General features: G+C 48.9%; 1 protein-coding gene across 1 annotated transcript in view; it reads right to left on the reverse strand.

Annotated features, from left to right (window-relative positions):
- ANKRD13A (ankyrin repeat domain 13A) overlaps window positions 1–27,963 on the reverse strand; it is a 1,258,643-nt gene that overhangs the window by 844,067 nt on the left and 386,613 nt on the right. Inside the window, exons 4-5 of the mRNA XM_069619390.1 lie at window positions 25,073–25,118; window positions 24,576–24,719 (exon numbers count right to left, since the gene is read on the reverse strand). Of these exons, the coding sequence (XP_069475491.1) occupies window positions 24,576–24,719; window positions 25,073–25,118 (190 nt within the window). The remainder of the gene's footprint in view (window positions 1–24,575; window positions 24,720–25,072; window positions 25,119–27,963) is intronic.

Below are 27,963 nucleotides of genomic sequence, written 5' to 3' on the forward strand. Positions count from 1 at the left end.
ATGGGCTGCCATTATTATTTCTAAGCAGTCTTCTCAAAGGAAATGGCTTAATTGCAGCTGTAAATCAGCCCAGTGTTTAATAAACATTTCTTATCCAAGTGAGCCTTCACAAACTTGAATTTTAAACAATATGCGTGTCCTTACACTGTTTGCTTGGATTTGATTCCTGTTAAAACAATTACAGGGAAAGCTAACAGTTTTAGCTCCTTGATAGGCATTTGAAAGCCACTGAACAGACACTGCCATCATATGTCCAGTTACTCACATTATTTGCCATCTAGTGCCAACTTTTGGCCAGGTAGTACCAATATTGCAGTGCTTATCTCATGCCTACAGTAAAGTCAAAACTTTTGGCTTTGCCAATGCTTGTTTTGTATTGTGATGTAAATTTTTGTATTTTGTATTTTATTGAATTTGTATAGCCCTTTAATCCAAAGTGCTTATGGATGAACAAGTTACTTTCTTACCTGGTAACGTTCTTTCGATGGGATGGTCCGATGACGTATTCCATATCTATGACAGGTAATGTCCACAGCTGAGCTGCTTCGGAAAATCTTTGGCGTCTGCGTCCTGCGTCGATGCGCCGTCCCCGAGGACCTCCTCCGACGGCCGACGTCACCCGATGTGATAAGTAGGACGCACGACGCCCATAGCCTCAGTTATAGTTTTTTCCCAGAACGTGTGCCACCAGTTTTCTGCCAGTCAGACACACAAGGCCTTGCGGAACGCAAGCTGCAATCACAAAAGAAATTCTGCAGCGGGGAAGGCAGGGAGGGAGCGATATGTAATACGTCGTCGGACCATCCCATCGAAAGAACGTTACCAGGTGAGAAAGTAACTTGTTCTTCGAGGGGATTGGATCCTCCGAGGTATTCCATATCTATGACAGACTCCCAAAGCAGTACCAAGCAAGGAGGTGGGAAAGAATTTAGAATAGAAATTTAGCATGCCCAATCAAATTGCGGAATAGAGAACTGCCTTGCCAAAGGCCAGATCTTGCCCTCTGATGGAATCGAGGGAGAAGTGACGTACAAAAGTATGTACTGAAGCCCAGGTGGCTGCATCACAGATGTGACGAATGGGAACTCCCCTCTGCAGGGCAGTAGACGCAGCCACTCCCCTGGTAGAATGGGCCCGCAAGCCAGCCGGAGGATCCTTAGCCGCCAAGCGGTAACACTCGGAGATAGCTAAAATAATCCAACAAGACAAAGTCTGTTTCGTCACAGCTTGTCCCAAACGCTTTCCAGCGTAACCAATGAAAAGTTGATTGTCCACTCTGACCCGGGACATGCGCGAAATATAAAAGCTCAACGCTCTCCTAGGATCAAGCCTATGGAGCCTCTCCTCTTCCTTACCAGGATGTGGAGGAGGATACAACGCCGGAAGAACAACCTTCTGGCTCAAATGAAATTCCAAAACCACCTTTGGAAGAAAAGGACGAACTCTAAGGACAACCCTGTCCTTATGAAACACAGTGAAGGGTGGCTTAACTGAAAGTGCCTGTAACTCACTCACTCTGCGAGCGGAAGTAACCGCAACCAAAAACACAGTTTTCAGAGTTAACAGCCTCAAAGGGTAAGAATGTAAAGGCTCAAATGGAGCACCCATAAGAAACTTAGGAACAAGATTCAAATCCCAACCTGGCACCAAAAAAGGTGACGGAGGGAACACATTAGTGAGCCCTTTCAAAAACTGTGAAATTAAAGGAATCTTAAAATAGGAACACTCTTCAGACGAGCGCTTAAATATGGACAGCTCCGCCAGGTAACCTTTAATGGTCCCCACTTGCAAGCCCCTATGGGCCAAAGAAAGCAAAAAAGACAGAACCATGGGAATGTCACATTCAAAAGGATCCACATCATGAACTCTGCACCAGTCGCAGAACTTTCTCCAATGGCAACGGTACAGAGACTTTGTTGCCGGCCGCCTGGCCGAGAGCAACACCTCCATCACGTCTTCAGGGAGGTCCCAATCCTTATACCTCAACCTTTCAGAAGCCAAGCGTGAAGATTGAGGGATCTGACCTCTGGATGGAGAACCTGACCCCCCTCCCATGAGAGCAGATCGTCTCGGTAGGGAAGACGACGTGGAGGGAAGATGGACAAGTGTAGGAGGTCTGGGTACCACGTCCTCCGGGCCCACGTTGGAGCAATGAGGATCATCCGGGAACCGAACCTCCGTAACCTCCGCAGTACTTGCGGGATGACGGGGACTGGAGGAAACGCGTACAGCAGTGGGAATGACCACTCCACCACGAACGCGTCTCCTAAAGCTCCTTTTGGAGGAAATTCCCGCGAGCAAAACCTTTCGCACTTCCGGTTGACACTGGAGGCGAAGAGATCCACTTGAGGGGTCCCCCAAAGGGCGAAGATCTCCAGGAGAATCTCCTGAGCCAGCTCCCCCTCGTGAGAGATTGTGCTCTGCCTGCTCAGAGCATCCGCCGTCTCGTTGTCGTCTCCGGCCAGATGAACAGCTCAGATCGAAACTTCCTGCTGGATGGCCCAGAACTCGAGCTGCATCGCCTCCCTGCACAGCGGAAGTGACCCTGCCCCCCCTTTTTTTTGAGGTAGTGCATGGCCACCGTGTTGTCCGTTAGAATCAGGACACTCTTTCCACGCACAGTCGGCAGAAAAGCCTTCAGGTCTAGCCTGAGGGCCCTCAGCTCCAACAGATTGATATGGAGTCTGGACTCCGACAGAGACCAACGACCGCTGACTGTCAACTCGTTGGCATGAGCTCCCCATCCCGTGAGGGATGCGTCCGTCACGATCGTCACCTCCGGCCAGGGCAGCCAAAATGGGGACCCCTTCATCAGATTGCCTTCGACGGCCCACCACAGAAGGTCCCGGGCTACCGAGGGAGGCACCTGAACAGGGTCCGACAGCCTGCCGGAGGACTGAGACCACTGGAGCTTGAGTGCCCACTGCAAAGATCTCATCCGCAGACAAGCCTCTGGCACCAGAAGCATGCAGGATGCCATGAGGCCGAGCAGTCTCAAGAACTCGGACGCTGGGAGATCCTGGGCAAATTGAAACTTGTTCACCATCTGCTGAATGTGAAGAGCCCTCACCTGAGGAGGAAAACACTGCCCCAGGGACGTGTCGAGCCCTGCTCCGATGTACTGGAGCCGCTGCGTTGGTGTCAAATGGGACTTCTTTAAATTGAGGGAGAATCCCAGCCTTTGAAGGGAGTGGCAGGTGACGGACAGATGATCCATGACTTGCTCGGGAGAGCTCCCCCTGATCAACCAATCGTCCAGGTAGGGGTACACGTGACTCCCCCTTTCCTGAGATGCGCTGCCACCACCACCATGAGCTTGGTGAAAACCCTCGGGGCGGAGGTCAATCCGAACGGCAGGACCCGAAACTGAAAGTGCGAGTCGCCAACCGCGAACCTCAGGTACTTCTTGTGCTTGGGATGGATCGGCACATGGAAGTAAGCATCCTTGAGGTCGAGGGACACCAACCAGTCCTGAAGTTGAAGGGCCTGGAGGACCTGAGAAAGAGTCACCATCTTGAACTTGTCCTTCCTGAGGAGTTTGTTCAAGCCGCGCAAGTCCATGATGGGTCTCAATCCCCCGTCTTTCTTCGAAATCAAAAAATAAGGGGAATACCATCCCTTGTTCCTCTCCGCTACAGGCACCAGTTCTATGGCGCCTTTCTCCAGCAGGGCTTGAATTTCCTGCGCAAGGAGCGGATCCGGACTCTTCAAAGAGAGGCTCCCTGGTGGATTGTCGTGAGGCCTCTGCCGAAAAGGAAGACAGTAGCCATGGGTTATGATCTCCAGAACCCACACATCCGAAGTAATGGCGTGCCACTCTACAAGATGCTGCGCCAGCCTTACCCCAACCGGCGAACCATGGGACCTGGCCTCATGACTGAGTGGTAGCGGCTGCGGTGTTGCCTGAGGGCAAAGAGGCAACTGCCCGAGCGGCCTTGGCACCTCGAGTACCTTTGTTTCCACCTCTGGCACTCTTTTGATGGCCTCTTTGACTGCCAGCTCCCCTCGCTTTACTGAAGGACGAGTAATAGCGAAAGGAACCTCTCCTCCATTGCTGTCCCCTAGGACGAAAAGGCGGAGGTTGGCGAACTGCAGCGCCCAACGACTTCGCTGCAGCTTTGGAGGTCTGCAACCTCTCAAGGCTCTCGTCAGCCTTGCTGCCAAAAAGGTGTTCACCGTCAAAGCACATGTTGAGGAGCCGGGCCTGCACATCAGGAACAAACCCAGACTTCCGCAACCACGCAAACCCACGCATTACGGTGCTCGCCGCCATGGACCGGCGGACACAATCTGCCAAGTCCAAACCCGACTGAACGGCCTCACACATGGCATCCTTGCCATCCTGAACCATAGCAAGGAAACCATCCCGTTCGTCCCCTTCGGGAACATGTTCAGCCGCAAATGCAACACAGTTCCACAGAGCGTTTGTGAAACGAGACAAGGCACATATGGAGTTGGCCGCCTGAAGCGCCATACCCCCTGAAGAAAACACTTTCTTCGCCCAGCCGTCAAAACTTTTGTCGTCCCTATCCGGAGGGATGGTAGGATACAACGCCTGTTTGTCGGGGCCGTAGCCGCCTGCACCACCAAACTCTCCGGAGTGGGGTGCCTGGACAAGTAGCAGGGGTCGCTACTGGCTGGACGGTAATTTCGCGACAAAGACTTGCCGACTGCCGGGAGACTCTCCAGAGCAGTCCAAGCCGCCGCCACCCTTCTCTGCAGAGCCATATGAAACGGCAAAACCGGGTCAGTGGGGGGACCGAGATCAAGAATGTCCGTGAGATCATCCTGAACGAACTCCCCTGGGGGAGCTGACCAACCCAAGTACTCAGTGACCCGAGACATAAGCTGTCGATATGAAGAATCGGCATGAGTGCCAGGCTCCGGCCTACAAAACTCCACCTCCGGAGAGGTGTCCAGTCCACTGGCATCATGCAGTGACTGCCTCAGGTCATCAAACTGGCTATGGCCCGAGATAAGCCTATCTGGAACCGAAACCGGAACCAAGCCGTCATCAGAGCCTTCATCACCCTCTGAAATGTACTCCAGGCAGGGAGAGGAAGACCTCTGGGGACCAAAGCAGTGCCTGACCTTAACCAGAGCCTTTCTAGGGGCAAACCCCATGCCACGGGGCCCCTCCGACACCACCGCCTCGAAAGGCGTTGAGGGCGCCGAACGAGTCAGCGTCGACAGAAAAGGTGTTGACGTCGAGCAAATCGGCATCGACGTCAGCTGCAGCGCCGCCAGCATCGGCAGCGTCGACACAGGCCTCGAAGCCAGAGCTCCGAGCGTGTCTCTCGACGACCTAGGCGCCGACGGCGTTGACGACCCCCTCGGAGGCGGAGCCTCGAGAGAAATCGTCGACGACCTCGGCGCCACAGGCGTCGACGTCTTCTTCGAAGACGGCACAGGATCACGCGGTCTCGAGCGCATCGAGGACCGGGACCTGGAACGGGCATGGCGAGAACAGCTACCCTTGTCCGAGCGGGACCTCTCCCGTGAGCCGTGCCGACCACCCAAGCCCGAAGGCGTACGAGCGGTGTCTCTCGACCGGTGCCGACCGACCCCACTCGGAGGCGCGGACGGACCGGTGCCCTGCGATTCAAGAATCTCTAGCATCTGCTTCCCGAAGGAAGCCCATTCCTCCGGTGTCGCTTGCATGGAGGGATAAGCGACCCGCCGACGGGCGGACTCCTCGGAAGAGGAAGGGGAAGGCGACTGATGCCGGCGCTTCCGGGAATGCCTCGAAGAGGCGGAGGAGTGGCAAGACCGACTCCTGGAAGGAGACCCACTGGACTTCCGACGATGACGCGGAGAGTCACCCCTTGAGTCATCCGTCGAAAGCCCTGCAGTCCTCGACTTCCGGGGTTTAGACACCCGGCCTACCGACAGCAGCTTCTTGCGTTCCCTCAAGGCCTTTGCCGTGAGCGACTGGCAGTCGACACAGTCGTCCGTATCGTGGGCCTCGCCGAGGTACCAGAGTCAGGCGTCGTGCGAGTCTGTGACCAACATCTTGGACCCACAGTCCCCGCATTTCTTGAAACCCGGACATGGGGGTGAAGACGAAGTAGACATCGCCACGAACAGGTCTTCACAACAAACCAAACAGGTTCAACGAACCGAGAATTGAAAACACCAAACTCCAACAAGTCGAGGCGTACCGAGATTCACGAAGCGAACACGTTCGCAGAAAAAACGGAACTGAGGCTATGGGCGTCGTGCGTCCTACTTATCACATCGGGTGACGTCGGCCGTCGGAGGAGGTCCTCGGGGACGGCGCATCGACGTCATCGACGCAGGACGCAGACGCCAAAGATTTTCCGAAGCAGCACAGCTGTGGACATTACCTGTCATAGATATGGATTACGTCGGAGGACCCAATCCCCTCGAAATACACCATTCACAGTCATCAAGGGAACAGAGCACTTAGACCTCCGAAGTGTGCATTGTAATGTGGTCTTGTGTAGCACCTGTCTGCCACCATTGGTGGCTTTGCTGCGGTTGGCTCTGTAAGAAAAAAGGGAGCGGTGTTCGTTAGTGGGACAGTCGGAAAGGCAGATGTGAAACTTGTGGGGTTGATGAGTGCAGATGGGAAGTACCCAGACCCTAAGTACCAGTAGCGGCCAGTGATCTTTTTAACCGGGAGCAGCAACAATATTTTCAGTAAGCAGTGTGAATAACCCTGAAGTCACTAACAGGGCCTCGAGAGGGGATGGGGTGTTTCACATGTTTTCCCCCATTATAAAGCTAGGTCTACAAGTCGCAGACTTTAAAACAGAAGTGGTAAAACATTTCTTGTATGGAATGTGGCACAATTGCACACATGCAATCATTTTTGCATGGCTGCCAAACATGCCTTCTTTACAGAATGTAAGTGTGGCACATCTGTGTTTACTCACTGTTCTTTTCGTCTATACAGTTTTAAATAAATGCTTTCCTACCTTTAGGAAACGTAATTCCAGGTTGCCCCCATAGGAGCTTGATCCCTTGTAGAGGCTTTTTCTGAAGGAGAAGTCAACAATACTTTATCAAAGGCCCCATCCCAGTTTGGATACGATCATCCAGTCCTGGAGGTTCTTTTGCATTCTGTGGGGACTTGTGGTCTGGCTTTATAACGGGGAAAAGGTAAAAATACAATTCCCATAATGCAATTAAAAATGTGGAGTTCATTAGAAATTCTCATATGAAATAGGGCATTTTAGCATGTATACATGGGGCTTCCTCGTTCCCATACAATCAACTGTACTTTTTGTACCTCCAGGTTACCGGGGCATGTCTGCTGTCTGCAGGGCCCCGGGCATGTGGGGTGCCCGCAGACAGTAACTGCTGCTTCCATATCTGGCCTCCTGAGTATTTCTTGCCATGAGACTCTTCTTCCGCTCACAAGTCCTTGCCGGCTCCCCCAACCCCTTTCTTAGCCACATGCTGCTTTGCATTGTGGTGTTAGTAGTCTTCCTTTCAAGATAGGTAAATTAAAGCTACACTAATAGAGATTTCTATAAAGATTTCTACATTTGTCAGTGGTTTATTGTAACCTGTGTCCTTTTGAGACCATCTTTGTAAAGCTGAATATTCTTGATAGTCCATTTCTACCCTCTAGAACGGATAAGTTATGTAGTTTAGAGTTTAATTGCTAACTGGTATCAAATATTGGCTTTATCACTTAACTAAAGTGTGAGAACTTGGGCTAGTCATTCAATTTTACTGTGCCTTACCTTAAAAGATTGGAAAGTTATTATTAAAACATGTTTTGCTCACGGAATTACACCATACATAATAACAACCATACATAATAACAACCATACACTATAGATACGTTGAGTATCGAGATGCATAGGAAACCTGAAAATTAATTTGCTAATAACCTTTGACTTGGAAAACCGATTTGGCTGAAATTTTGCATACCAAATGTTTGTCATGGCTGCCAGACTGTATTTTTTGGGCATGATTCGCTGGTAAATGAAAAAGGTAAGTTAAAAAAAAACGCTGTTTCGACTACGCACCTTTAATTTCCCCAAAGAGAAAAGGGCAAACGTTCTGCGCAGCGCACAGCAAAAACTGCTGGATGGAATTGGACCAGGTGCTTAATAAGTTGGGCACGAATCGTTGACTCGCTTTACGGGAGAGGTTTGGGGTTATTCTGTCCAGTAGTTTTTAAAATATTTGACAGAGAAGGGGGTGCCTGCTCATCCCAAAATAATAGCTATATCTCCCATGGTGCATTGCAGAAGAGAGGCTTTTCAGAAATGAAAAAGCCGCCTTTTTTATGTTCGAGGCGAGAGATAACTGCGATTATAACTGGAATAACAGTGGCTAGCAGAAAACCAAAAGCAGAATAAATGCCACTTGTAGGAGAAAAAGGATGCAATGGCATCAGGCTAGAGGTGGAGAGAGGGCAGAGAAATTGACAAGTTGAGTGGGGGGCTGTGGACAACGTTGAGTGCTTGAATGTTTTCGCATATACAGGGTTATTCAGCGGATAACCGCAGCTATAGGATCAGGAAAAAAGGGTCTCACATGAAAATTCCTGCAGTTATTTGCAGGTGTTTACTTATAACTGGGGTTATTTGTAATGCATTACCCATATAAACACAATTATGGGATCAAAGTAAAAAAAAGTTTTTTTTAAAAAAGAAGGAAAGAAATATGAGATTAGAAACATATTGGGGGAGCATGTACAGGCCGTGGCCCGGTGGTGTTTTGAAATATACAGCAAGGACAGCTGAAGGCCATTTTCACTAACCAGGGACGGGCCATGGCTAGTGGCCGGTGGTGTTTTGAAATGTACAGTGGGGGCGGGAGGGAGCATGGCTACCCGGAGACGCCAGCAGATGCCTCTGTTGAGCTCCTGGACTCGTGCCAGTCCTGGGCCCCGATTCCCCCTCCATTAAGTATGTAGAGGCCCCCAAAGTAGTAGAAAGGGAGCCCCATGGCGTGGGGATACTCTGTGTGAACTGTGGAGCAAATCCTGGCTACTCTGGAACGAGGGACGCGGACCGCTGGAAATATCCACGGCAAAACTTCAAAATGGCGGATGGTCCCGGCTCGCAGGGACAGAGGTACACGATCCAATGTAGCGGAGTCCCAACCACCCGAAGGCCCCTCAAAGGAGAGGGCAACGTCATCATGGCCTCAGAGCTGGAGGCGGTAAGTACAGCAGCGGCATCCGGAGAGCCTGGGCGGGAGGAGTGGACATGTCCAGGACCCGTGGACCAGTGATCCACTCCGAGAGGCCAGGTCTGGAGCCTCACACAGTGGTGTGCTGGCGCAAAGCAGCAGGTTGGTGGGGGAAGGACCTGGAGCTAGCAGCAGTGAAACTGAGCCGGTAGTCTGGCAATGAACAAAGCCCATAGTTATAATCAACGGAAGAATAAAGCAGCTTTAAGTCCCTCACAGGAAGGGTTAGCCCGGAAAACTATCAGCCCAGAAAGATCCAGTCAACAAAAGTAGAAGTTGCCAGTTGTGTCGGGCCTCGAGTGAGGGGGCTGACAGAGTGGCAGACATCATAGGTTAGTGGATGGAGGTGGGGCAAGAGCGGCTGGAGGTGCAGATTGTAAATGTGCAGGCAAAGTGAAAGCGTGCAGAGGAGGAGCATGCTGCACATTACTGGGGGGAAAGATTCCTATAGACAACGTGCATTGCATTTCCTTTGCCCCCACAGAGCCTACACGCCAACATGTCCAAACAAATGGAAAAACAGAAGGGAATGCAATCGTGCATTCATGCAAGAAGAGTATTTGCAAAAAGCGCCCAGGTGCACTCGCTGCCTCCTTTTCAGCAGGAGATGGAAGATCGATCCCCCGACCCCCACCCCCAATGACAAGGTCGGACCTATTGACCATGCTAAAAGAACTGAAGAAGGACATTAATAATAGGGCTGCCGATCTGTCGAGGGCAATCTCTGATCTTAATAAAAACGTATTGGCTGTGGAGAGGCGAGTGGATGAACTCGAAACAACAGTGTGCGAACAAGGGTTTGATCATGACAAACTGGCGCAAAGAGTGGGCTCCATGGAACAGCAAATCCAGTCGGTCCTCTACAAACAGGAGGAGGCTGAGAACAGATCACGACGTAACAACATACGTATCCGGCAGGTCCCTAATTCAGTGGCAGATGCTGAGCTACAGGAGTATGTGAAGGACTTGTCATTTTTTTTTTTCCTGGGGGAGGAGGCAGAACGGGAGATCGTTCTTGATCGCACTCACCGAGTGTACTCCTCATTTCAAGTAAGCAGGAACCTAGCCCCGGACGTCTTGCCCAGAGTCCACTTGTTCCAGGTGAAGGAGGAAGTAATGAGAGAGGCCCGTAAGCAGGAACTGTTGAGATTCAGGGATACTCTGCTGGCATTATATCAGGATCTGGCGCAGGCGGCACTTCTAAAACGGAAACGCTTGCATGTGGTCACAGGCTGGCTTCGCTCAAACAAGATGCGCTACCGATTGTGCCCTACGGATTGAATGGCAAGGGCAACAACACTCGATCTCTAGAGAAGAAGAGGTGGCTCACTTGATGGAGGGCAGCGAAGGTCAAACCTCAAAGTCGAAAGCGGTTATGAGGACAAGGAAGAAACTCTGCCGTTTGCAAAGAAAGAACGATGGCAAACGACACGCCTACACCAGAAGGGAAGGAACAAGGGGGACAAAGATGCGGCTCCAACTTGATCAAGGACGACAGAGAGGTGGCCAGGTACTCTAATGTTTGGAAGTTATCACAGAACATTCGACAAGTAGATAAGGGGCCTTAACATTTGGGCATTGTTGGGTTTTATAGGGGTAAGGAAGGTGGTGGGAGTGGAGGCTCGGTTCACTACTTGAGGGGCTGGGCCATTGCAGGAAGCAATTGAAGCTATTCGGTCTGGGATTGGTTGATGGCTGATCTTCATATGGTCTCTTTAAACATTCAGGGCCTGAACTCGCCAGTCAAGAGGCGCTCTATATTGAGGAGGCTAATAGAGTTGCGTTCTACGGTAGCCTGGCTGCAGGAAACACCTTTGCTCTCCAAAGATGAAGTGCAACTCTGGCATAGGGCATTTCACAAACAATACTTTGCTTCCAGCGGCACAAAAAAGTGGGGAGTGGCAATAGTGATCGTTAGGAATACAGACCTCACCAAACAGTTTTCCCATAAGTGTTTTCTGGTGGTGGGGCTCCTGAAGAGCCAGTCAGTGACTTTGGTAGCGGTTTATGGACCCAATGAGAAGCAGGACCATTGTATTGCAAGTCTATGGGGAAGCTGGCGGATCTACGTGATCCGAATGCGGCTGTTTTTCCCGTGACGGAAAAGTTTGCATGTGAAATCTATGAACCACAAAAGGTTTGTACATTGCCCATGCAAATACACATTCAAAACCCCTACACAACCAAACCCACACCCACAGCAGACCCACACCCCCACCCACACTGAAAACACCCCCCACCCACACCGCCAGCATAAACAAACCCTACTTACCTTTTCTTCACGCTGAGTCCCTGCGGCGCCAGTTCCCTTTCACTTCCGTGATCGGGAACCAGCGCCGCAGGGTCCTTTTCTTTTTTTTCTTTTTTAAAAAGTTTACAGAAGGCTGCAGGGGTTTCCCCCGCAACCCCCGCTCACTATACTGGAAAGTATAATGAGCGGGGTGTTGCAGGGAACACACCCGCAGCCCCCGTTTATTTAGTTGTTTTTTTCCCTCAGGTGTGCTGCGTGTGTGTCCCCAGCAACATCCCGCTCACTATACCACACAGTATAGTGGGCGGGGTGTTGCGGGGGACACCCCCGCAGCCCACTTTTTTTTTTTTTTTAAATTTAAATGTCGGGTGTGCAGCGGGGGTGTCCCCTCCAACCCCCGCTCACTATGCTGTATAGTATGGCGAGTGGGGTGTTGCGGGGGACACCCCCGCAGTCTTATTTTTTTTTTTTAACTTGCCTTCAATTAATGCTACCACCAAAGGTTCGAGCATTTGGTGTTCGAACCTTTGGTGGTAGCATTTTTCGGACTTTTTGTGCATTCAGACTTTTTTTCCGGTCCGTTCGTACAATTCCAAGCTGGCAGGATGATGTGTGGGTAAGATGATGGTAGGGGGATTTTAATTGTGTGGTGGACCCTCTCATGGAGAGGACTCTCCCTCCCACCCAGGCTCATGATAGGCACAGATAGCATTGGCGAAATTGACATGGCACTTTATTCATCCTCAGTCCAGGGCATACACACACTACTCTGCTGTGCATTAGAGATTTTCTCGCATTGACATGGTGTTGGTTTCCGACACCCTCATTCCCCATGTGACGAACCTGGAGATTGGGACAAGTTACCTATTGGACCATGCCCCAGTGATTCTCCAGTTGGTACCAATGGCGATTGCCCAGAGGGTCCGTAAACATTGGCGGCTGAATGCCATAATATTAAGTGATTTATCATTGCTGATCCATTTGGAAGACAACTTGAGAAATTACTTTCGGGTGAATGATACTGAAGGGGTGGACTGGCGCATGGTACGGGACGCAAGTAAAGCGGTCATGAGAGGGGGAGTTCATAGCGAGGACGTCAGAAATCCTGCGGGGAAAAGAACTGGTGGGGGTGGCGCTTGAAAAGGAGTTAGCTGAAGCAGAGGATATACATAAGGTTACTGGGTCTAAGAAACCTTGGCGGACATTCATGAGGACCAGGGCGAAATTGGAAGCACATCTAGCAGACAAATCGGTGCAGTTGTTACACCAAACAAAGCAAACATATTATGTGAAAGGGGACAAGGCGAATAGATTCCTGGCGAATAGGGAAGGGGAGCTAAGGAGGGGAGAGGCAGATAAAATGGAAATTCTGGATGACTTCTGTTGTATGGCACTTGTGGGGGAGGGTCTAGCTGAGGGGGCAGGTTAGCGCTGGAAGCTCCATTCTCAGAGGCCGAAGTTAGTCAGGCAATAGGTTCATTATCCGGGAATAAGGTCGCCTGGAACAGATGGATTCGGGAATGATTATTATTAACATTCCAGAATATCTTAATCGGCCCTCTAGCCAGACTCTTTAATCGAGTGCGGGACACAGGGGTAGTTTCCGGGAGTAAGGTCCGTCTAAGACCACACTATAGCTAAAACCGGCGAAGGACCTTACATCCTGTTCTCGTTATCGCCGTATTTCATTACTCAATGGGGATGCCAAATTGTATGCAAAGGTCATGGCCCTCCACTTGATGGAAGTATTGCCTAAAAGCATACATACAGACCAGGCTGGTTTTATTATGGGTCGGCATACACAAGATAACGTCCGGAGGGTGGTGAACTTGACCTTATGGGGCAGGAGAACGAGCGAAAATTCTCCATGTTAGCTTTAGATGCCACAAGGGCGTTTGATAGCATGGACTGGGCTACCTTAGGCTCACGTTGGAGGGGTTCAGTGAGGGGAAACCTTCACGCAAATGATTCTGGCTAATTTTCAAATTCCAACGATGAAATTACAGATCTACAGGAGTCTCTCGGGACTTATCCATATCCGGAGGGGTACCACGCAGGGATACCCATCGTCACCCCTGGTGTTTGCAGATTGGCAATGGAGCCACTTGCACATGCAATCAGATCGGACCCAGCAGGAAAGGGGGTAGGCGTTAAGGAGATCAAGCATAAAATTGCATTATACACAGATGATGTACTGTTGATCCTCCGTGATATTGAGCGTTCGCTTCCGAGGGTGATGGCTCTCTTGGACGTCTTTGCTGGGGCGTCTGGTTTTCGGATTAACTGTGCCAAATCAAAGGCACTTAACGTCACGGAGGACCCAGCAATGATGGGGCACTGACGTAGGTCCTTCCCTCTACTCTGGGATAAGGAAGAAATGGAATACTTGGGAGTAAAATTCACCCCCACTTATGAGGGACTATTTGCAGCCAACATTCCAGGACTTTTGGAGAACATATCTCAAGAGGTGGGAGTTACAGGAATTCTCATGGTTCTGCCGTATTACGGCTGTTAAAATGACTTTGCTGCCCAAATTCCTGTACATTGTGAGCTCTCCCGATATGCATTCCACCACAAATGATCCACCGATTGCAGAAAAGGATCGCCCATTTATTTTGGGGAGGTAGAAAGCCGCGGGTGTCTAGACGGATCCTCGAGCATCGGTAGTCTGGGGTTTCCAGAGATGAACCGGTATCTCATGGTGGCGCAACTGGCCCCAATGTTACACTGCACTTCACAGGCTAGTGAGAGCAGGGGTGGTGCAAACTGGAGCAGCATGCTACGGATATTCCACTTGGGTTTTCTGAAAACAATGGCGCGGGGGGCAGGTGGTCTACGCACTATGCTACTGGGACAAAGCATTGCTGGCTAAAAAACATAAGTCGGGTATGGTCCATCTTACTCAGATGGGGTATAACAGATTTTTCACCGGGGAGGTTCCCGGGTTTCTGGGTGAACTAGGTCGGTGTAAGCAACATTAACCTTGAGTGACTTCTATCAAAATGGGGGCCTTTACAGTTTGAAGGATGCAGAATGAGATTTTTGCTACCCAAACAAGAAAGGTTCCATTATGCACAGGTCAGACACTGGGTAACGAACAGCGTGCCCAACTAAGCGGTCAACAGAGTCCCTGTGGGTTTGGAAAAACGTTCTATGAAGGAGGGACCCCGGTGAAGGGTGTCTCGAGATTGCACCACTTATTGGACGGAGCTAAGCCAGGGGAGGATTTACTGTGCATGAGAAAGGGGAGTGTGACTTGGGGGTAAGGATTACAGTGGAAGACAGGGGGCAGATCCGTCTTCGAGTGTAAAAAAAACCCTCTAGATGCGCTTTTCTCAAGGGATCGACGTATAAGATTTACATGCAGTGGTATATGACGCCACACAGGCTACATGCTATGAACCCTGAAATCCCATCTTTATGTTGGAGGGAACGTGGTCAGGAGGGGCATATGGGGCACAATGTGTGGTCTTGTCCGAGGGCAAGGGTGTATTGGAAAGAAATACTGAGTGATAAAAGAGAATCTGGGGATTCAGCTTCCAATGTGCCCGAAGGTAATACTGTTGGGATCGGTGGCAGAGAGCTTGTATAATGCAAGTGGCCCTCGGGCCACTCTAATCACACACATGCTCACGGCAGCAAGGATCACTTTCGCCCATAATTGGAAATCTGCTCAAAGCCCGGTAGTAGCAATGTGGTGGGTCATGATGTGGGGAGTTCGGGCCATTGAAAAAATTGTTTGCCCTGGCAACCAGTAAATACCAAAAATATGTGGCCCGTTGGCTTCCATTTCATGAGTTTGTATCGGAGAGATCAGCACTACCACAAACTGCCCTGTTTTGTAATTTTTCTGTACTTTCTACGAATACCTATGGATCTGAAAGATAGGTGAAGAGACACTGCTTGAGTAGCCGATGGACTGGATCTGGACCTTGAATATCTGTTTACATTCCTACGACCACCACCAATGGTTTATTGTTAGTAAGAGAGGGGGCGGGTACAATGACTGCGGAGTTAAAGTTAAAACACTGAGAACTTAAAACGTTGATTCATCCTTTGATTGTATTGTAGTACAACTATGCTGACTGTGTTCACTTAGAAAAATAAAGCTTATAAAAATAAAATATAAAAGAAATGTACAGTGGGTCCAAAAGAAAATATTGAAGTAACATGTACAGTGGACATGGCTAGTGGCCCAAATGTTTCAAAATATATAGTGGGCGCGGCCAAAGGCCATGCTCACTGGCCAGTGTGTTTAAAAAACATGTATAGTTGCCACGACCTTCGCCCGTGGCCACTTAGTTGGTCCAAAAGAAACATATTGCGGGAACATGTACAGGTGGTCATGGCTAATGGCCCGCAAAAACAATGGTATAGCAAAACCCTTGAAATTGACTGAAAAAGCTTTAGTTAAGGTGCAGTTAATTTGAGCACATTTAAAGCAACTAAAACCTTGAAATTCAGCGGATGTGGGAAAGTTGTGACCTGCTTAACTCTGCACGTTCCCATTACAAAGCCCATGAGCACACTCATAAGAGAAGGGATTCACAATGACATACAAAATGGCATTATGGGGACATCAACAGGAACACGCTGAGTTAAGCTGGTCATAACTTCCCACATCCACAACATTTCCTGGGTTTTGTTGAGTTAAATTTGCTCAGCTTAACTGCACCTTAACTAAACTTTTTTCAGCAAATATATAATATATGTCACCCCCACAAACTTAATTTGGCTCTTTGAAACACCTAATGTAACCTTCTATGATACCCTTGAGTATTGGAGAACCAGGCTGTCAGGCATGTCATTTTCAGTCATGTCACAGTGATCTTAATGTAGATACAAATGGGTGGGGCCTGCACCATTCTCTTCTTTGCTGTACCCAAAATCTTACACATCTTAGAAAAAGCCCTGCATATTACTTTCATGTATGTAATTTCAAGATATGTTACAGTTGCAAGCTGCAACTACAAAACATGTTCAAAGCACTAGAAAGACAATGTTCCCTGTAACTTTGGCCTACCGAGCGCGACTTGAAAAAAAAATCAATGCAGCGTTGAAAAGCTGTATTCACACCGTTAAAGAAGCAGTTACTCTGCACATTGCGATAACAATCTTCCTATGCCCATGCGTCGCTGACTTTACCATTGTTCATTCTAAACCCATATCCCCAAACCCCATCCTCTCGCTGACTCGTGTTCTAAAATATCTCAAAATGCATTTAATCTGCTGAAAAGAGCGACGTTTTGAAAGTGTAAAGCTGCAGTCCCCCCCCCGCACCCCCCCCACCGAGTAATCCAAGAAACAATCCAAAAGGATTATATGTGATTTTACCAAAGGTAAAATAAGAGTGGTATATTTCAGCTGGGCCAAAGTATTGAAAAAATACACTTTTTTTTCAAAAGAAATTATTGGGTGGAACCCCCCCCCCCACAGTCTCTCTGTCTGGTTTTCTACCCCTTTAACTCCACCCTAACTCTACCCATTTTAACCCCTTACCCCACTACCATATAAATATTTAATTAAAACGTTCACTATATTTTCAGTATTTTGGCTTTCGGTGAAGCATACCACCAGTAATCAATAATGGAGTTTACAAGTTGCAAGAAAAAAATACAAGTTTTATTGAACAAAGACAGCTGGTAGAAAAAGCAGACAGCTCCGTGGAACTGAACTGAAAACCATTTATCAACAGTATTCTTGTGAGCTGCACGTTTTAAATCAGAGAATTGCAACAATTAGTATAACTAACATGTTGATTGGTCGCTCGAAATCAGGCCCCTAAAGAATGCTATACATTAACAAATCTAACTGTGGTTTCCTTTCTTGTGATGAATAAACATACTGGCCCTTGAACATTACCTAATGCAATAGTTAGAGCAAAATTCAGCACTTTGGTTGACATTGTTTGCAGCACCGGTTGATAGGATGCTATGTGCTGATTGGGCAGTTATGTTCGAGACAGCATCAAACAGTAAGATCCCACCAAAAAGGACCAATGACCTTATGAGTGGAAATCCGGAAGGGCAAATCTTTGTTGCTTTCCCCAGAACACCACAATCACCTAGCCCTGACTGGATCCCTTAGCCCCTCGCACCCTGCACCTGCTCACTCCCCACCTCCCGTGTTGATGCATGTTTCCAACTCTAGAGCCAGCCTTCTAGTTTTCGTCCCATAATGAACAGCTGCATGGAAATAAAAGGTGTGCGCGGCCCTGCTGCTAGAAATTAATTCTTATATATTTGTTCTACCATACACTTATTTCCAATCCAAATGCCCTTTGATCAGTGGGGGCTCTGTTGCTCCCATCTTAGTTCTATATTTTGGCATTGCCACGATCTGATCCCCCATGTGCATCACCCTGTGTCCTTCACAACCACTGTGTATTCATTAGTTTATCGTCGGGGAAGGCACCTGCTGTCTGAAGAGCAACTTCATACCCATGCGAAAATACTCCCTTTGCAACAATTAATTGGACTCCCTTTGCATTCTGACCTTCGCTCCATGAGCTTCTCTGCCGAACAGTGAAAATAATATTAAGCGGATACTACAGCCTTTAACTTAACCATGATACTCTGCAACTTTTAACACTGACTGGCTCCAATATAGCCGTCCTCTTGCTCTGTGCAGCAAAATGCCACTTAATACAGTTCGACCTACATAATACAACCAAGCACCACCGACCTGCCCTTTTACCTAATAATATAGGTGTACTAACTCAAGTTCCCTCTAAAAGTACCCCTCTACAAGTGTGTTTTTCTGCATCACTACTCATGCCGAAGACCTTGCTAAAGTAGTTTTCGTAGCCTGTACTGTACTTACGCCCCGGTTTGGGACGCTGGATTTGCATCCTTACAAAAGTCTCGTCATGAAGACTGCAAGTGCTTTCTGGCTGATTATTTTCAATCTGGGCACCTTCATGCACAAATGTCATTAAAGGAACAAAAAGCTTTGTTGATACATTATATGCTCAGTTAATTGTGTGCACTGGTCTGAAACACGCTCTCTTACACGTGTTCAAACATACATCACTCACATGAAATGCACAGCACACACACATCGTTAGTATATGTGTCATTCTCACATGGAAACACTTACAGCCTGATTCATGGAATTATTTGCATGAAAAACGCAGATTTGCGTACCTTTCTGCCAGAAAATCCCCATACTTCAAACAGGGATTTTCGGGCAGAAAGGCGCCCACATCTGCGTTTTTCACGCAAAATAATTCCATGAATCAGGCATTTAGTTTTTAACAAATTCGAATTTACCTTGTTAATCCTCATTTTCTGGATGATGCCACAGGATCAGCTTTGAGGCGTCAGTGTTAAGACGGATTTCTGAACTCTGTCCTGGAGGCGCAGAGGTTCAGAAGGCCAACCTAATTACTTGGAACAGGGTAACCTCTGGACAAGCCAGACCAATCAGGGTAGCGATCGCGGCAGTCAAGACTAGGTCTCAAGAGGGGTGAGGGTGACTGAAAGCCCCCAATGAGCACACAAAGCAAGGACACTTACAAATTACTCCAAACAGGTGTTATATTAAAAATATATACACATTTATTCCAAGGCCTTTGCAACAATGACCATAGCGAGAAATCACAATAAAACTCTAGTAAACCAACACATACCAAACCAATACAATATATATACAAATACAAAAAAGTCTAAAGAGTTAGCCGCACGAAATGTGTAGTCCACCTAGAAGGGGAGGAAAACAGGCAGTGCGAAATAATAATTAGACCCAGTCCACCTTCAGAGGCACCTAACTAAAAGGAAGTCCAAGCCCTACGAAGAGTGGAGCCTTGTGCTCAAAAGTACCTGCACACGCTGGTGCCAACGGGCAAAAAGGGGGGTCTCTTCGAGGGAATCAGGCAGCTCAGTTCGGTGCACAAAAGAAGATGAACAGAGTTCCGCGACTCAAGCGCAGCCTCCACTGTGGGCAGAAGCAGAACGCGAGTACAGAAAGGCGTGCTGTTTGACACAGCGGGGAAAAGCTATGGGCTCCTGCAGGAGGGCGACCAGTTCCTAGCTATGCTACTCACCGGTCCCCGATGCAAGCAGACCCAGGCTTCTCCGCGTCAGTTTGAGTGCTGGAAGGTTCAGGGGAGCAGGGGACGTCTCGTCGTCGTGTAGATTCTGCAGCAGCAGAGTTGAGTTGAGGGCGTCCCAAACGCAGTGAACCCGCACGGTTTGTTACCACAGCAGGGCAACGGAGCGGCCGTGTGTATCTCAGCCAAATGTACACTACTCACCTCAGACCTGGGAATGCCAAGTGTACGAATCGTGTGAGAGTGACAAGGACTCGATATACAACACAACCTGACGGCGGTTACAGAGCAAGACTCCTGGGTAGGCTGGTCAGTCTGCTGGATGGCCCAGAAACACTTCCGAAGGCTTACGTGCAGGAGATGGTGAAGATGCCAAGAATAGCTGTCCCCGCTATTCTAAGGGTCGAAGTACCAGTACAGGCCTTCTGGTTCGATCAGAGGTAGAAAGGGTTTCACAAGGCGACAGCAGTGCAGAGGAGCAGTGCTTCAGCGGGTCACCAGCGATTCCTCGGTTCAGCCTCGTGGTTGCAGGATACTTGGCTCCTGTATTCCTTTGTTCGTGAGAACTCAGGAGATCGACATGGTAGTGGCGTTTCCAGCCCCCTCTTATCCACGGTTCCCTTCGCGCCAAAACGGAGGGGACCCAATGGGAGATCCGCTCATCAAACACTCACACCATATGTGGACCTATCACGGACCACGGTGGTCCCAGGCATTCACACCACACTAGACTCTCTGGCACCCTGTATTGGGACCAGACATCCCAGCCCACATCCTGCAGGCACACACAAGGCCTGTAGAAGCCCGCGAAAGCATCTGTGTTTCACGGGAAAGTACATGCCCAAATAAGGAAGGCCCTGGGTTGGCTCGACCTGGGGAAGGTGAAGGGGGCAAGACGGTCAGCGGACAGGACAAAGGAGCCTCGTGGTCTGGCCATTTTGGGAGCCTGGCCACCATTTTGGGCTAAGCGCGAGAAACGTGCTTACAACGCCAAAAGGAGCTCAAAAACACAAGAAACGATCGCTGCCACCATTCCCGTCCGTGATTCACTTGCACCGATCATTTACAATCCAAACAGAGTATCTATGGTCTGTAGAAGACTAGAGACCCAAAAGAGCAGTAACTGTGCCCTCTTGTGTCATGTTGCACGAAAGCTGCAACATGATAAAGAAACTACGGAAAACAGCGTTTCCCGGTACTGACTGTCTTAAGGGCATGTCAGTTTCCCCGTAAGAATGGAGCGAAAGCCCAGAGGAGTGCGGCAGAAGGCTGCACTTCTCTGGCAAAGTCTAGATCATGGTGAAAACAACAGCAAAAAGTTTAGGGGTTGCCACATGGAAGGAAAATTACCCACAATTAAGAAATCTTTCCTAACAGTCAGCTTCTCCAGTGGCTCCCAAAAATGCTGCTATGTTCTTAACACATTGCTTTGTTTTTATGCTGAAGCCTCGTCTTGCTCAATGCAAGATTTTCTTCAACCTGGGCTGGACAGCAGATTGCGAGTGTGTGGTGCTGCTGAATTCAGTGCTCAACTGGCCCATAAAGGGCCTCTGCTTTTCCCCTGTCTTAACATAGCACAGTGCACTGTACATATGTGCTTGTGGGGCGCACATACTGTGCGATCCTGCACATGCGCAGAGTGTACCATGCACTTCCAATTATGCAATTTAAGTTATTCCCTTTAAGCAGAGGGCTTAATAAACCCTTTGCTTAAAGGGAATAGGACAATCAAACAGTGGCAGGCTGAGGACCAGTGGAGCTGTACCCCACTGCCCATAATGAACGAGTCACCACTGAATGCCAATCTGCTTTCTATGGGTTTGGCGGAAGAAACTTGGGAGTATTTTATCCATAGATAAGAGCCCAAAATCTTATAGACTTCAATGCTTTGGGTCTGGTTATCCACTGATGTGTGAGGGCGCTACAGGACTAAAGAGGATAACTTAGCCGTGTCTTGGTTAGTTTTGATATACTAACGCAAGGCCTGTGGTAGCTTTCTTTGAAGGGTTTGTGTGCGTAGTGTAAGGATATCTTATAGGGGAGTTGGTTAGTCAGGGGGAAGCAGGAGTAGAACTTACAAGGCAAAACAACCTGCAATCCTGTACTATGTGGCAAGCCAGAATAATGAGTCTGACACAATTTGGACGTTTACCTATTCTTCATTTGCCAAAAGGATAGAAAGGCTTATAATGCCCTATTGCTATGGGGTTTCCCTGCCCAACCAAACTAACTAAAGATGCTCGTCAGCCGTCAGAAGTCCAAAACAAAATGTCCTCCATCCAACTATCTAATCCTATCTGGCCCTACCACTCAGAACGAACAACTATATAAGGTGAATTCCCTTTGGTCGGGCCTCTCTGCATTCTCTTAGGGTTTCCAAGGCACAACAGTTCCAAAATGTGGTATAGTCTGTATGATTTAGTTGTCCGGGTTCGGTAAACCTCACTGATGAATTCCTGTAGTTCTTGATATGTGTTTGAATCTTTGGTCTTCGGGAACTTGTGAGACCCTCTAGTCCCTCTCATGTACTCCTTATGACTATCGTCTTTTCCCTGCCTTCTTAGCAACAAAATCTTTTGTTTTACTTCTGAGGTTTTCTCTTCCTCTCTGTTGGGGTATCCTATGCTGTTTCCTTTACTTGATAATCCCCCTCCTGGAGCCTTTCCTCTGGTTTTTGCTACAAATGTCTGAGTTTTATAACTAGTGCTTGGGCTAAACTCAGCGGTTTGATCAAATTCTTTTATCAAACAATGCCATTATACATTACAAGTTACTTTAACCAGCTCTCTTGGACTCTCTCAATACAGGGCTTCTGCTTTCATCGGGTTTCAGCCTCAATATTGCAGTTCCTTCTGTAAAGTTCACACAGTCCTTCCTGGTGCCTACGTTTTGTCAGAATCACCTGGGTACCTTCAGTTAGCGTGGGTTGATTCACCGGGCTTGGCCTTGGGTCACCGGGCTCGGCGTTGGGATGCATTTGCATTGAGTATTCTCCTCCTCTGGTTTCTTGTTTCTCTTCCAGGCTCGTCCTGTTAGCTCGCAGGCCTCGGCGCAGCTTTGCTGACAGGAGGGTTCGTTCCTCCAACTTGTTCAGGTCTCTGCATCATTCGTCTGGTTCCCGACCCACCACGATCTTATTATGGTCATACCACCACTCGAGACGGTCCCGTGGATCCTGTCCATACAGTGCTTGCTCCACTGTGTGCAACGCCAGGTCTCCGGCGTCCTTGTTCAGTGTTCTCTTTCTCGCTGGTTGCTGCTGGCTCTGCAAGTCACACTGCTCTGCACCTCCAATATGTGGGTACGTCAGAGGGCTTCCATTCCATATGCTTCCGTTTCCCTTTTCATAATTTGCTTGTTCCTTTAACAGGCTGTTCTTCATACCACACAGCGCTACGTCTCTCTTCAGGTGGCGTACTCTGTCCAGCATTACCTGAAATCAATAGATGTGGAACACCGTTACTGGTGTTTACATGCAGGCCCATGTGTGTAGATAGTTTTGCGGGCATAGGTAGTTCCTCATGAGAACTGGAGTCCTTGTCCCCTAGAGGGGATTTACTCCCATTGAGGTCCCACTTGCCCAGACCCCTAGGGAGGATACTGCAGAGCGGGCTCACCTCTCTAGCCTGGGGAGAAGAGGTGAATATACTCCCTTCGTCACAACTCCTACGCCTGGCACTTTACAGACAGGTCTCATTTCTCTGGCCCCCAATGCCACCTCTCGCACTCTATCTCTCTCATTCTCGTTCTCTCCAAATAGATACAAACAAAAACAAGCATCTGCGAGTTGGCAGATCAGGGAAAAGGGCAGCATGGAAGCTTAGAGATGACCATAATCTACTATGGTTTAAGGGAGGCAAGAACTTAAGGTTCAGTGGAAGGGCAGCTTAAAATTTGAAAACCGCAGTCACCCATTTTGCATACATTAGTATGTTGGTTAGCAGCCTAAGAGATGAGTCAAAGCACACTGTAGCATGTTCAGGTGCTATAATCAGTGGCCTACTGGTACTTTTGTCCGTCCACGGTAGGGCAAGGCGTTTGTCAGGCATTCATCAGGGGATTGGTCCCTACTAATTTCGAACAGAGGTCTACCCTGTTGCCTCCCACAAGCTCCAAACTTTTCTCACACGTCCAAAATGAACTCACTACCCTGCTACCAAAAGCCACAACTCGCCAGGTTCTGAAGTGCCACCGGCCTTTGGTATCAGAGTGAAGCTGCAATGCTTTAGGGGATTCTACACGATGAAACAAGGAGCAGAAAAGATGAGAGGTGGAGTGTGGATTCCTCAAAATAGAAAATATGCAGCACTTTGTCTTACAAAAAGGGGGTGGGAACGAGCAACAGCTGCAGAATGTTGAAGAGCAGTGCAATGACAGGGACAGAGATGGGTTTTGGGGTGGCAGTTACAATGGATTTTGTAATAAGACTTCAATTTGAGTTTTCAGTCTCTCTGACCCCATGCTAGCTAAAGGTCTCAGTGGCATTTCCTTACTTGTGTCACATCTAAATGATGCTACAAGGGCAAAAACAACCATCCTTTATTCTTCCTGATTTTCAAGACTGTCATTCCAAGGGAAGGGAGGGGCTGTCATAAATTAGCAAATGCACATAGTGTGAGCTGTTCCCCAAAGAGGGTCTCCTGGAGCCGGGGAATGCTCTGCCTCACCCATTAACAGCTATTTACACTACAGAAGAGAGCAAGGAGGAGAGGGGCTGTCTTTCATAAGAACATGGGGTGTTGACTGAATTGTGCTCTTAAATGTACACAAGTTGGTAAGGAAAGATGTAGGAAAATCTCAGAGAAAACAGCAGCAGAATTACTCCACACTTGCTCCTAAAGTATGTGTGTTCCAACTACACCAACAATCCACTGTCAAAGCAGGCAAGACGATCTCAGTATCCTACAGTTCAAGTCAAAGTTCACAAACTGGTTAAAAAAGAAGTGTGAAGTAAATAAAAATGATAAATATTCTCAACATACGTTTGAACACGTCACAGCTTTCTGTGCAATAAGTGCCTCCTGAACAGACTGCACCCACTACTATTTTTGCTGCCATTTCAAGCTGTCAATAGGAGGGATGGATCGCAAGACTCACCCTCTTCTTTGAAAATGAAGCTATGCTTTCCTCGAACCCAGCTCCTGTTTTCAAATCCAAGTAGTGTGGCATCAACTCGCAGCTTGGCACCGCTCTTCCAAATCCGACAGACGTCATTAGGGCAAACCCTGGACAATAACGGCACTGCAACAAGTAGAAAACACGATTTGAGTGCGCATTTAGAAATGGGTGTTTCAGCCTATTTGATGTTTGTGTAGACTTCAAAAACGTTTTAAATTGGACTGGTCGCCATCCCCTGCTTTCAAACATTGCTCCTTAAACAGCCCAAAACCAGTTTGCATTAAGCAAATTTTTATTGACATATCTCCATGCACAAGTGTACCCCTGTCAGCTAGAATAGGCAACTCTCTTTTTATAGAAGGCCCACGTGCTCTACTGTTTCCTAACTAACCATCTTCTGTAGACTTAATTCTGTCCTTAAGCCCAGCCTTTTTTTAGTTCACAACATGAAAGCAATATGCGGTCGTACAACTCACCCCAGCTAGTAAACTCCCATTTCATCTCCATATAAAAGTCTGGAGCCTGGCATGAAAAAGACAAACAATGCACAGCTGAAGGTAGAACGTATTAAGTCGTAATCATCATAACATAAATTAACACGATTTGAATAATAAGCACTATACAGGAAAAGGAGAGCAAGAATTTCAACAGACATATAGTAAAGTGGTCTTTAAAATAGCACGGTGCTGTGGCCATACAAAAAGAAATATAAAACATTTAAAAACATGATTGGATTGAATAATCAATGCAAAAACGCGGACTTCATGTGCAGTAATCCTCCTGTCTGAGATTGGCGGGACCCACAGAATGCTTCACCCCTTTCTAATGAAGTTGCACTGGGAGATTCTTGCCGCCGGCAGAGTTTACATTCCGGGTTGTGGAGCGGAAGTGATCTACCCCTTACAATGGCATCCCTGATTCAGGAAGGAATGCGTTTGGGGCTGTGGCCGTTATCCATGGTCTCCCCTGTTGCAAGTTAGGTGCATAGGAAATAGCAAAGTTAACAGGGATCTACAGAGACTGCTTCCAGCATGTGTCCGAACCTTAGAGAAATGCTCGTGCTTTACAAGCGTTTATATCTTGTTTTACTTTTTACCCCTGAAACAGTTGTGGGCATTTGAGAAATCGTTTTTGCGCAGATGAGTCTACAAAGTCACTTACTTCAAACAATCACCCTGTACCACCGGGGTTGGGGCTACTAACCGCAGAACCCCACCCTTGAAGATGCATGTAGCCAATTCATGTGCAAGTGGTGGGGAAGCATCTGGAACTTGCACATGTATGATCAGGTGTCCGAGTCCTCTTGCACACAATGCCGGTACCTCTTAATGCACGGATGTCCCACTTTGTGAAAAAAAGGGATTGGAATGCAAGAGGCAACCCTTTGTCCTTCACATTCAGTCCCCTGTCACTTTTGTGTATTGACTCGTATGTATTAATCTTGCTTCTCCATTTTAAATATAAACATTTATTGCACTTAATACAAAAAAAGGAATTTCAGATAAGATGAAAGGTCCATGATGGAGGTCAACTTCCTGATGGGTAAAGGATCTCCATTTTTTGATACCATTACAACAGTTTAGATGAATTACTGGGACAGAGTTTAGATGAATTACTGGCACAGGATCCGGGACTAGACCCTGTCAAGGGTGAATAAGGACCCGTCCCAACCTGGGGTAAGAGACTACCAAGGCGAACGCAAGAGTCAGCTCTGTTCCAGAGGCACAGAGTAGGGGGGCACAATTCTTGGGACCCCCTCTCGTGCCTTAATTGGAAATACCGGCCCCACCTTCTTTAACACGATTCCTCCCAGACAGTACCTTTTCTGACCAGGGTTCTCTTTTGCCTTGCACAGACAAAAGTACCAGAAGTCCCAGCAGCGAAGCACGAATAAAGTGAGCAGAAAGAGAGAGACCACACACAACACAATCCGCACAATGATACCGGAAAGCAACTCTAAGTTCAGAAGGTGGCGCTAGAGAGCTCGTCCAGCAATGACGGACTCTCTTTGAGCTCCAAGTGTCGGCTCAAAAAATCGTGATAAACAGCAGCTGAGGAAGCAGCCCGCGGAGTGCAGATGGTGGAATAGGCGTTTGTAAAGCAGCTGCCAAAACTTGTGCGGGTTTCCACCCTGGCAGGGTTGCTGTGATCTGTCCGATGGCACTTCTGGTGAGAGACGGCCGCTGCGGTGCTGGGCCTTGCTGTGAGCAAGCCGATCCCCAAACTACCCCATTTGTTATCTGAACATCTGCCCACGCCGGATTGAGTGGCTGCCCGGCGGGGTGCAATCTGCCCCCCCGCCCCATGAGCCATCGGGGGTGGATGAAGTGAACTGCAGGCGCCCGATCGCGGGAAGGTGGATAGCAGAGGACTGAAAGCAGACCCCTGGTGAAGTGCAACAGAGCGTGGACCCGAGAAGGCAGTGCCCAGGTGTGGGGCCGCAGCAACTTGTGGGTGGAGGCAGTTCGGAGCCCGCTGAACAGAGCGGCAGTGACCAGTGTGGCCGGTATACAACCTTCGAAATGACGGGCTAGGGCTGCCAAGCGGAGGGTCTGCCCAGTCCCCCAAGCCTCTGCAGTGTTGGGTGGCCCCACCGGGCCTACAGACCTCGGCGGTGCCCCCCCCTTATCCCATGTCAGACTAGTAGCAGAGACGTCCCGGATAGGACCAGAGGCACAAAAGGGGGTGGCCCTGCAGAGTAGTGCAGTGGCTAGGACAGCAGCCCAGGGAGAGCGAGGACATTTTCCAGGCAGCAGCTCCCTTGTGGGTTCTGAGGAGACCGTCCCTACGCTGTTGGTGGGTGGCGTGGCTGGGTCCGCCCGGTCGCATCTGGCCTTGGGGGTTCAGAGAAGGTGGTGGCCCTGAACACGGCGACAATGCCAGCCTGGGCGCAGCAGAGAGGTGCCCCTCCAGCTCTAGTACTTGGTTATGCAGGCTGGGGCCACCTCTGGTGGAACGGATCCTGTGGACTACAGGGGGGGGGGTGCAGAGAGACATTGGAGGCCCGTGTGGATGCAGGACCCTGTGTAGACTGGGGGTCTGACTATTGGGAGTGCAGCCTACAGCAGGGACACAGCTGGAACATAGTTTGGGTCTACGGTCACCTCACCTGGTTGCACCAGATTGCTGGCTTTCTTGAGCTCGGTGTCGTCGTTCCATCCTTTGCTGGTCCCTTTGATAGAGGGCGGCCGGGGCCAGTTGGTGCTGCCATGGGGAAAAACAGACAAGCTGCAGAGGAAGCTCACACTTGATGGGGGTTCTTCTTTTAGGACTCTTCGAGCCCAGTCCCAGGCGGCGGGGTCAGAGTCCATAGAGCCAATCTCTGAGGGAGCTGGCACTACACCGGAGATGGATATCAGGGAGATTC

The sequence above is a fragment of the Ambystoma mexicanum genome, chromosome 10, assembly GCF_040938575.1.
Source record: "Ambystoma mexicanum isolate Mex_15411 chromosome 10, UKY_AmexF1_1, whole genome shotgun sequence".
NCBI classification, from domain to species: domain Eukaryota; kingdom Metazoa; phylum Chordata; class Amphibia; order Caudata; family Ambystomatidae; genus Ambystoma; species Ambystoma mexicanum.